The sequence below is a fragment of the Capra hircus genome, chromosome 9 (genome assembly GCF_001704415.2).
Source record: "Capra hircus breed San Clemente chromosome 9, ASM170441v1, whole genome shotgun sequence".
In the NCBI taxonomy this organism is placed as follows: Eukaryota; Metazoa; Chordata; class Mammalia; order Artiodactyla; family Bovidae; genus Capra; species Capra hircus.
Genome location: NC_030816.1, coordinates 39,879,733 through 39,891,825, shown reverse-complemented (window position 1 = coordinate 39,891,825; position 12,093 = coordinate 39,879,733). Strand labels below are relative to the sequence as shown.

General features: G+C 39.0%; 1 protein-coding gene across 2 annotated transcripts in view; it reads left to right on the top strand.

Annotated features, from left to right (window-relative positions):
- Positions 1-12,093, top strand: part of KLHL32 (kelch like family member 32) — a 216,473-nt gene that overhangs the window by 186,868 nt on the left and 17,512 nt on the right. For both annotated transcript variants that reach the window (XM_013966475.2, XM_005684660.3), the window contains exon 8: positions 8,183-8,241. In XM_013966475.2, coding sequence (XP_013821929.1) covers positions 8,183-8,241 — 59 coding nt within the window. The remainder of the gene's footprint in view (positions 1-8,182; positions 8,242-12,093) is intronic.

Genomic DNA, 12,093 nt, shown 5'->3' with positions numbered 1-12,093 from the left:
GAGGGCAGTGGACTTGGGAAAAGTTTCTGAGAGAAAACAGAAGGAACTAACATATTTATACAAATTGTATCAGAACCCATGCTATATTAGAAACCACAAAATTATGGTATCCCAGTATGCAAACTTCTGTTCTATTTTTTGGTGGCACAGCAATGGCGCCCCACTCCAGTGCTCTTGCCTGGAAAATCCCATGGACGGAGGAGCCTGGTGGGCTGCAGTCCATGGGCTTGCTGAGAGTTGGACCGACTCAGTGACTTCACTTTCACTTTTCACTTCATGCATTGGAGAAGGAAATGGCAACCCACTCCAGTGTTCTTGCTTGGAGAATCCCAGGGACAGGGGAGCCTGGTGGGCTGCCATCTATGGGGTCGCACAGAGTCGAATACGACTGAAGGGACTTAGCAGCAGAGTTGATGAGGGCAAATCCTTGAATTCACTCATGATGGAAAGTTTTTTAGACTGGGAATGCCCCAGAGGGTCTACTGAAAGAGTTCACCTGCTGGGATCCCAGTTAGGTGGGGTCCAGGGCCTCGGGTTTGCTTGAGGGAGAAATAAGTTTGTTGTGATGTGGAATGACTGCCTAAGAGGCTCTGTTTCTTACTCCTGAGGAGTTTGGGGCTTGATAGCTTGATATTCCACTAAAAAGTTCCTCAAAGTGTTAGTCACTCAGTAGTTGTATCTAACTCTTTGCAACCCCATCGACTGTAACCCACCAGGCTTCTCTGTCCATGGGATTTCCCAGGCAAGAATACTGGAATGGGTTATTTCCTTCTCCAGGAGATCTTCCCAACCCAGGGATCGAACTGAATCTCCTGCCTGGCGGATTCTTTACCCTCAGTTTCTAGTAAGCTGGAATTCCACTAAGAATGAAATAATCTTTATGTTTTAGGTCCCAGCAGCTACCTGGTCCCAGCAGTTACTTTTTCTTCTGTTTCCATGCCCACCTCCACCAGTTATGATCCAGCCTTTACTACTCCCCATCTGAGAGAGATTAAAACAAAACCATTACAGTATTATACTGAGATGGAAGCCAAACAGAAATGAACCATTCTACAATGCTTTTAAAAGACCTAAATAGTTCAAAGAAAGCAATTAGATCACCTACACATTCTCCAAAATAATCACCAAAGCTTTCATCCTAAACTGACTTCCTTTTATTCTGAAGCAGCATTTAGTTTCCCCTTACATTGCTCCTAAAGAAATGAGACTTAAAGAGGTTAAGTGGTTTTTTGGGATAACACAGTGATTATTTGGTGAAGAAGGAACTTTATTTCTGTGTCTCTGGTTTTTGAAAACCATACTTTCCCCCACGAAACCACACAAATCAGTTACAAAAAAGAAAGATCTCAAAAACAGATGCTTACATTGTAAAAAGAACTTCCAAATGGCATGACTGAGAGTTAATGATACACAGAATAGTTCATACCTGGACATATGTGTAGGATCAGTGATCATTTGATTGTCTACTTAACTGACCATCTTAGGGCACAGAGTTGACCCAGATAACGTCTTTCTATTTGTGTTTCTATAGTTTAGATTCTGAAACAGAAGTGATATAAAGTTAAAATGTATAAAGGAACCGTGATAATATGAACTACTCTAAAGTATCAATATATTGGCTTAGATTAGAACATTGTTTTCTGAAAGGATTACATATTATAATATAATAGCCTAATGGCCTTTCAAGTTGGTAGCTTAAGTAGGTAAAAAACAAAACAACAAAACAGCAATTGGCTCCATTTCTTCCATGGTGAGAACAGTCTTTGTTGAGATGATCAATTTGTGTCTGTCTAGATGAATTTAGAAAAAGAAAGTAGAAAAAAAGTGAGCTGAATTGTTCTACCTAAGAATATGAGAAATATGTCATTTTTCTTTATTCCCAAGAGGAGAGAAGAAGAGTAAAGCTATTGGGTGGGCCAAAAAATTTGTTCGATTTTAAGTGAAAATACATATTTTTCATTTTCACTAGGAACCTGATTGAAAAACCTATTCACTAACCAAACAAACTTTTTGGCCAACCCAATACATCATAGAAATAGGGAATTGGTTGAAGAGTTTGTGTAATTGCAGGAAAAAGGTAAAAGATTCAACAAGAACACAGCAAAGCCAGCACACTAGAGATAGGCAGTAGTGACCTTTAGAGTTTAATCCTGCTAGGAACCTGTAGAATCTTTGGAGGCAGGATTCCAGCTTTCTGCAGAATGAGGAATTGGAGTTTGAGTGGATTTTATTGAGATTTTAAAGGTCAGCTGACATCTGCATTGTAGTGGATGTTACCATCACTTATTATTTCACTTAGTTACAATAACACATGGTGCATACTTGACATATTTTGGGTTACGAATTTATATCTGCACACTCTAGGTGACATATATATATATAAAATTTATATTTTCAAGTGCATCAATCTTTTCATTATAGGTTTTTATAAATTTGAGACTTTCTATGCAGGATTTCAAATGTACTAATTACCTATCCATTTGTGTGGTTTCCTCAAGTGTGACAGAAATAATATGGATTCTAGTTTTAATTTAATGCATGGATTAAGGATGCTTCTATTCAAGATGCTAATTTAGTAGAAAGATTCTTGGCTTTCATTGTTTATGTGGCAGTATTAACACTCCCAAAATATGGGCAGTATAATCTCATGTAAAAATAAGATAATAAAATGTTTATTTTTGCATTCATTATAAATATTCTCATGGTATTCCTTTTATCAAGGAATATTAATGAGTTTGGCTCTTAAAAAATGACTTATATGAACTTAAATAATGCCAGTTTATTCTTTTGATAATTAGACTATGAGTGTGAAGTTTTAAAAAATCTTTTGCAAATGGGAGCAAGTTTGCATACAGAGCAGAAGCTAAAACTGTTAAAAAGGAAAAAGTCTTCGGTACCCTTATAAACCAGTCAGTAATTCTGGTTATTAGAAAAAAGAACTATAAGGAATCTATTTCAGACTACAAAATTCATTCATTAGTTCAGTATTCCATACTTAGTTACTTTTTCAGTATTCCATATATGCTCATTTGTACCTTTTATGAAAATGGTAAGAAACCTTTATGAACAGACTACTACAGTATCGTGGTAGACTTCCCTTTATGGATGGCTGCTATTCCAAGTACTGACATTCACCTGAAGCCCGAGAGAGAGGTTCCAGTCTCCGTTTTGCATATGAGGAACCTGGGCTTGGCTGCTAAATGGCTTACCCAGAATAGAGTCATAAAGGAGCTGTAAGCGGGGACACATAACACAGCTTGTGCTGAAATTCTCCCTCCCCTACCCCCAGATTACCGTGAGGCCGGCACTGCAGGCCTTCAAGAAAGCTGTAAAGAACTCTAGATGGTTTTCCACAATCTTGAACTGGCTGATGGGATTCCAGCCTGGAGCATCTTCCCTAAGACCATTGTTGTTGTTCAGTTGCTAAGTAGTTCCAACTCTTTGAGACCCCATGGACTGCAGCACGCCAGGCTTCCCTGTCCTTCACTATCTTCTGGAGTTTGCTCAAATTCATGTCCACTGAGCCAGTGATGCCATCCAACCATCTCATCCTTTGTTGCCCCCTTCTCTTCGTGCCCTCAATCTTTCTCAGCATCAGAGTCTTTTCCAGTGAGTCGGCTCTTTGCATCAGGTGGCCAAAGTATTGGAGCTTCAGCATCAGTCCTTCCAATGAATATTCAGGTTGATTTCCTTTAGGATCGACTGCGTTGATCTCCTTGCTCCCCAGGGGACTCTTGAGAGTCTTCTCCAACACCACAATTCTAAAGCATCAAGTCTTTGGCGCTCAGCCTTCTTTATGGTACAGCTCTCATAACCATATAAGACTACTAGAAAAACCACAGCTTTGACTAGATTGACCTTTGTTGGCAAAGTAATGTCTCTGCTTTTTAATATATTGTCTAGGTTTGTCATAGCTTTTCTTCCAAGGAGCAAGCATCTTTTAATTTCATGGCTGCAGTCACCATCTGCAGTGAGTTTGGAGCCCAAGAAAAGAAAATGTCACTGTTTCTACTTTTCCTTCATCTGTTTGCCATGAAGTGATGGGAATGGATGCCATGATCTTCTTTTTCTAAACATTACGTTTTAAGCCAACTTTTTCACTCTCCTCTTTCACCTTCATCAAAAGGCTCTTTAGTTTCTCTTCACTTTCTGCTATTAGGGTAGTATCATCTGCATATCTCAGGTTGCTGATGCTTCTCCTGGCAATCTTGATTTCAGCTAAGAGCACGGACACATTCAGTTCTTTGCATCCTGCTCTGTTCCAGTAGGGGTACTACCGCTACATTAGGTACCACAGATTCCTATTAAAGACTTTCGTACTCTCTGCTTAACAGAGATCCCTGAAAAAAAAGAAAGAGCAGAGCCAACACACTTGACCGAACTTGACTAACATATATTGACCAACACTATTTTATGGACGTTGTCAGCACTGGTGAGTTGTTGCTTTTGAGCACAACGAATTTAGGAGTAGTGAGCTCGCAGTAGTGGAGACAAAGGTTGTTTGTTTGGCAGTCACCTGTCATCTTCTCCCTGGCATGCACGCATCCATTTGTCACAACGTTTTGTGGGAAGTTGAACAGGGAAGCTTAAGAAAAATGTGTTACTCTTGTCTTGATGATAGAAAGCATTTCTCACTGCTGGTAGCATGGTGGTAACTTTTCATTCCTTCTGGCAGTTTTTAAAGACTTATTTGACTTTGAGGGAACCTGCCGTATATCTTTAAGTCACAGTTCAAAAGTATAAGACAGGGTTGTTCATTTTCAATTTTGGCTGAAAAGTCTTAACTTTGACTGTGGCACTTCAAAGTTAGGGAAAACTTGGCTTTAAAAATGGTTGCTGATACGAGATGGCATATTTAATGACAGATGTATCTATAGAAAGCTGTTAAGATGCAGATTATCCCCCCTGGGGTGGGGGAGGGAGATCAAAACTGCCAATCTATAAAATATACTCGATAGAGGAAGGCATGGAATCTATCTTTGCAAGTGCTTTGATTGCAAGGGACAGTATAGCAGCATGTGGCATCATAACCCAGAGCAGACAAATCAGCTTGATGACTTTCAAAGCCAGGAATACTGCTGCAGGCAAGGGTACTCCAGTCTAGGAGAAATTAAAACATATAGAGACTGTTATTAATTCCATATCTATTTTTGTATAGTCAAATCTGTATGCAAATCCTTAGCATCTCATTTCAGAAGATTAATCTAAAAGTGAAGAGTGTTATGTGAAGGGAATGTAATGATAAAGCTCTGAAAATGAGTAATACTGCTAGAGAAATGTGGGCTGCAAACTTGGATGCTTTTTTAAGATTTATTTTTTGTACTGAGAAGAAATGCTTTTTATTTATATGCTCATTTGTAAGTTTGTTTCAAAGGGGGAAAGCAATAGAACCAATTCTTAGGTTTTTCCCTTGCCATCCTGACTTGGCAAAAGTTACAGCACTGAGCTTTTTAGGCACCTCCTGTGGTTTAACATTCTAGAAGTAATCAACCAAATAACTAACTAGGACTTTTATTCTTACCCCCAACTAGTAACCCAATATCTCATTTCTAAACATTGTCATAAGAATGAAAATTTGTATGTAAGGGTAAAGAATCTAATTACTGGGCGCAGATTAAGGGGGAAAAATTGTATTATAAATGCATCTGAGGAAGACAGTAAATAGTAATTCTGAAAAGCAGGAAGATAAGTGGTGTGCCCTGGTTGGGAGAGAGGGTGCAGTAGCTGCATTCTAATCCATTGGTTGTACATTTAATCTATAATGGGCAGAGTCTCATACATACTGTAGTGTAAATATCTTCAAATGGTGTCATAAACAGATAGTTTACTGCAGTAGATATTAATTCTGTCTCATATTTCTAAAACAAGTAGAGAGACTGTCAGAGTTTTGAAATAATGTGGGGGGAGTTCACGTTCTGTTCCCTCTCATTTGGAGAAATGATTATAGGCAAGCTGGACATTAATCTGGAGGTTATGGGCCAGATCAAAAGCACTTGGCAATCATTTTAACCCTGAAGACTTGTGAAGTCTCAATAGATTTGATTACTTTTCTGTAGTTATGCTGAGAAAGAATTATTGGACATTCAAGTTTTAATCAGATAAAATAAAGGAAGGTTGAGGGGAAAGCAAACATCCCTCTGTATTTGACATACATTTTGACTCTACGTAAGTATTTCAGCCTCAGCTTTCCTAAGTGTATTATCTTTTTCTTTGATTTCATCTTTAAAAAAATGAGACATTCACTGAGAAATCCAGAGAAGACTATTTGAGGGCAGGAAGCTCATTTCTCTCTGTTCTTTGTGGATTTCTTCTGCAGACAGACCACTTTCCGTGATCTTGAAAGTGGTTGCAAGCTTCGGAGAGAACTTATAAAAAAAGCCTTCCAGTTGATAGTAGCTATGGTCAGTTACATGAAAGATACACTCTCCTTACAGGATTGAGACAGTAATGGTTGGCCTGGACTGGTTTCCTCTCCTTTATATACCCATTAGTATTGACTGATTACTCCACTTTCGTTAAGCTGATGCACTAAATCTGTGGTGTTTGGTTGATTTGACTTCTGGCCATGGAGTTGATAGTCGTGACCTATCCAAAATATTTGAACTACCAAAGCAAAATTTTTACTGGACAAAGCTAAACAGACAAGGAAGACTTGATTCAAGACTATTGCACTAGGGGAGAGAGATTAGAATGCAGTCTGAAGTCAACTCCTCTGAAAAACAATAGGGTTTTTAAGCATTGGAGTGAACTAGAAGAAATATACCAAAGTACTTTTGGAAGAAGGTTGATCCATGTGATGTGTTGAGCAAATTCAGTTACCCTGAATCTGTACATGTTTTTCTCTGTGGCTTGGTCATTTGTGTTTCCTGATTTGCATCCATCAGAATTAGGCTCCTGGCCTCCATAGAAACTGAGAGATGGGAACGTCATCTTCCTTGATGATAACATCTCAATGGGATGGCTCCCAGGTCTTCAAGGAAGATACTCCTGGGTTGTAAAACTTGCAGGAAGCTTCATAAATGATTTATGTCATTCCTCTTACTTCATCTCATCAGTTATATCATCCACATCATCATCATCATAAGTACAGTACAATAAGGTATTTTGAGAGAGTCCACATTTACATAACTTTTATTAGAGTATATTTTTATAATTATTCAAATTCATTATTAGTTATTGTTGTTAATCTCTTACTGTGCCTAATTTGTAAATTAAACTTTATCATAGGTATATGTATATAGGAAAAACAAAGTATATACAGCATTTGGTACCATCCTGCACTTTCAGGCATCCCCTGCAGGTCTTGGAATGTATCCCTCAGAGATAGGGAGGGGATTATTATTGAGTTAAATTCATATTAAGTTTAAAGTAAAGGATTTCTTTTTTCTGCTTAATGTGACTACTGGAAAAATTAAAATTGCATATGTGACTCCTGTTTGTGGTGCTTATTCTATTGGACAGCACTGGCTCTAGATCTCTTTTGATAAGTAATGTGTTTTCCTAGATACAGTTCTTCCAAAGAGACATCAGGATATCACTGTGTCGGGACTTCCCTGGCAGTCCAATGGTTAAGACTTTGCCTTCCAGTGCAGAGGGTATGGGTTCGATCCTTGGCTGGGGAGCTAAGATCCTCCATGCCTCTGGGCCAGAAAGCCAAAAAATGTAAAACAGAGGCAATACTGTAACAGATTCAATAAAGACTTTAAAAATGATCCACATCAAAAAGCCTTAAAAAAAGAAGATATCACTGTTCACTGTGTTAGCACACCTAAGACTACAGCTATAAAATGACCAAGTTACCCAAGGACAAGAATTTTCCACATAACTATGTCCCTGGCATATATATTGTAGAGATTTGTGTTAAGTGTGCTATGCTTGCTCCCATGCCCTCACCATATTTTGCGCCTCATTCTGGCCATGCAGAGCACCTTGCCAGAATTGGGGGCCTTGTGGTAATCTCAGCGTACCTGTTGCTTGCTCTAAACTGGATTGCTTCTGAAATGTTTCTTGAAAATGAAACTGCTTCAACAATAAGTTTCTTAACTATGTCATGGGTTCACCATGAGGGTGTACAAACAGATCCTCAGCAGTAGCTAATTTTCCTTTAATTGTATCTCATTCTTATGTTGGACTATCCCATTTCTTATTCATGAAAGTGCTAACATGTGCTAATCTATTACAGGTGGAGTAACTAACACGGCACAATATCAGAACAGACTAATGGTATATGAACCTAACCAGGTAAGACTCATCTAAGAAAAGCTCATTACCTTAATTAAAATGAATTTTTAAAGATTCCTCCAGTAATTAGGGGTTGGAATGCCAAGTCTATACACACACATGCATCTTAAACTTACATAGAGAAAAGGAAGCATCTGGATAAACTGCTTTTGGGTTGCTTTTTTTTTTCCCCCTTACAAAACATGAAATTTCAGCTCTTTTTGTTTTATGTTCTATTCAGTGCTTAACTCTTTCAGAGTTTTGCATAATGTAGGAAGAAGGGAAAATATGTTGATGAGTTAAATGCCCTTATTTCCATTTATCTCAAGTGGCTGTTCGTCTTTGAGATATCCTAAGAAAGGATTTGCATTGTCCTGTTGTTGCAGCCTTTGAGAAGGCTTGTCGTTCTAGGAGGGGAGCATGCTTATGGTTTTTGTTATTCCCAAATAAATAGTAACTTTTGTTTAACCCCGTGTAGCCAGCATATCCCAGGGCATTGTGAAGGATAAGTCTGACGGAGAAGTATCTGAAGAGGTGGAGTGTTTTTCATCTAAGAGCTGGGCCTGGACTGGGCACATTGGGATGGTGCCTGTCCCTTCTGCCCACTTCTCATGCACATTTCATGACTTTTCTTTCCCCACAAAAGAAGAACTATTTTTATTTTCTTTTCCTTCTACCACAGTATCTGTAACTGTGGCACATGTTTGCTGAATTTTGCCATTTCTGTGATTTTGGTAATTTAAGTATTTTTCCTGGTTATGACAGTATTCCAAAATGATATGGAAGTCAAATCTTCATCAGCTGAAGATAATGAAACATGGAAACAGGTTAGCTTTGACAGCCTGGGTCGGGACTAGCCATCCAATATATGTTCGGAGTGACCTCAGTCTATTTTGTATCTTTTAATTTTTACAGTTCCTTGGTTCTGAGTGTAACAAAAGTATTTCTATCTTTGCAAGTGTGTTCCCTGATGTCATTATAAGCTGTCGATTTTGGAGACCATGTGTTCCTGGGCTGAGTGTCTCAAGAGGGATCATTAATTACAGTTGCTTGAGTTTGGTGCACACGTGGTTAAAGAGGGAGAAGGTGTTAACATTTCTCAAATGAATTCTGTTTCATGTTTGTACACACATGCTCTTTTTTAAAATTCTGCTGGCATATTGTTTACAGTGGGTACTGGCAAACATCACATCTGCTTGCATCTTGCTCAGAATCTCAATAACTCTATCATTCAGCCCTGGTGCTTATTTCTCTTCTAGGCCTTTGTGGAGAGTCAGTAATGCCTGCCATCTGCCACAGAGCACATTGCTACCTGCCAATAGGCAGGCCAGGGTGACCTCTGCTTCCTCAGCACTGATTAGTATTCACACGCTAGCTTATTAGGAATGACCCCACCAGGCCTCTCTGTTTCTTTGCCTTTGCAGCGGTTGGCGGCTCACCTGGCAGGCACGGCAGTGAAGGAAGCTAAAGATATAATCAGGGGATGCAGGCAGGCTTTGCAAACCAGATGGCATCCATAGTCCTGTGGCAGGGGACTGGACTGCGAGTGCAAACACTGAGTCCTCATACTGTGATGCGTTGCCTCATAGAAAGCACCTACAGAAAGCACCATCAGTGTCTTGAGTTAAATCCACTCATGTGTAATGTATTAAAGGTATTTCTTAGAATATCTAAAAGAAAGGTTTAACTGTTTTATTAAAGATACAATTAATTGGAAGGAGATTCTTATTATGACATGTTTAAAACTGGGGGACAAGATGAATGCAAGCCTTAAACACTTGGACAAACCACTTTCTTTTTTCTTATGAGTGTATTAGAAATTAGAAATGAGCTGTATGCCATTAGTAAATGGACCAATATTTATACAAAACTTTTTTTTTAATTCTTCCTTTACACCTCTGTGAACTGGTGAAATTGTATGTATTCAAAACATCATGATTTTTCTGGTCGAAACCCAAATTTTTCTTGGCAAAAAGAAATTATCTGTGTTCTTCCTGTATGTTTAGTGTTTATATAAAAAGAAAATGGTTAGGCTTATTTACCTGTCCATTACTTGAGATTTAAATTAAAGTCATATTTGATTTTCATCTATTTTTATATTTTAAATAACCTTATTTGAGAGGAGTTGAGAATACCTTTCTTAATCTTGAGAGTGATATAGAACCAAACATTAGAGGTTTCACCATTTCCTAAAGTTATCACAGAAAATTTGGTCTTCTGTAACAGAAGAACAAATAACAATATGCCTGGAAATAACTTTTCCCAATTTGGTGAAGATGTGAGTGTAAATATATTAAAGGCTGTTAGGGGTTTGTTGCTGAATCAAAACTTTGCTCTTCCATTGACCTCAGGAGGTTCATCCTGGAAAGAACAGCAAAGCTGCCCTCACATTAGCTTATGTAGGGTCCCCTGTGAGTCAGTGATTTCCTCACAGTAAGTTTCCTAGTTCAGTTCAGTTCAGTCACTCAGTCGTGTACGACTCTTTGCGACCCCATGGACTGCAGCAGGCCAGGCCTCCCTGTCCATCACCAACTCCCGGAGTTTACTCAAACTCATGTCCATTGAGTCAGTGATGCTATCCAACCATCTCATCCTCTGTCATCCCCTTTCCTTCCGCCTTCAATCTTTCCCAGCATCAGGGTCTTTTCAAGAGTCAGTTCTTTGCATCAGGTAGCCAAAGTATTAGCGTTTGAGCTTCAACATCAGTCATTCCAATGAGTATTCAGAACTGATTTCCTTTAGGATGGACAGTTGGATCTCCTTGCAGTCCAAGGGACTCTCAAGAGTCTTCTCCAACACCACAGTTCAAAAGCATCAGTTCTTCGGTGCTCAGCTTTCTTTATAGTCCAACTCTCATATCCATACAGGACCACTGGAAAAACCATAGCCTTGACTAGATGGACCTTTGTTGGCAAAGTAATGTCTCTGCTTTTTAATATGCTGTCTAGGTTGATCATAACTTTTCTTCCAAGGAGCAAGCATCTTTTATTTTCATGGCTGCAGTCACCATCTGCAGTGATTTTGGAGCCCCAAAAGATAAAGTCTGACACTGTTTCCACTGTTTCCCCATCTATTTGCCAAGAAGTGACGGGGCCAGATGCCATGATCTTCATTTTCTGAATGTTGAGTTTTAAGCCAACTTTTTCATTTTCTTCTTTCACTTTTATCAAGAGGCATTTTAGTTCCTCTTCCCTTTCTGCCATAAGGGTGGTGTCATCTGCATATCTGAGGTTATTGATATTTCTCCCGGCAATCTTGATTCCAGCTTGTGCTTCATCCAGCCATGTTTCTCATGATGTACTCTGCATAGAAGTTAAGTAAGCAAGGTGACAACATACAGCCTTGACATACTCCTTTTCCTATTTGGAACCAGTCTGTTATTCCATGTCCAGTTCTAACTGTTGCTTCCTGACCTGCATACAGATTTCTCAAGAGGCAGGACAGGTGGTCTGGTATTCCCATCTCTTTAAGAATTTTCCAGTTTGTGGTGATCCACACAAAGGCTTTGGTGTAATGAGTAAAGCAGAAATAGATGTTTTTCTGAAACTCTCTTGCTTTTTCGATAATCCAGTGGATGTTGGCAATTTGATCTCTGGTTCCTCTGCCTTTTCTAAACCCAGCTTGAACATCTGGAAGTTCACGGTTCACGTACTGTCGAAGCCTGGCTTGGGGAATTTTGAGCATTACTTTACTAGCGTGTGAGATGAATGCAATTGTGTAGTAGTTTGAGCATTCTTTGGCATTGCCTTTGTTTGGGATTGGAATGAAAACTGATCTTTTCCAGTCCTGTGGCCACTGCTGAGTTTCCCAAATTTGCTGGCATATTGAGTGCAGCACTTTCACAGCATCATCTTTTAGGATATGAAATAGCTC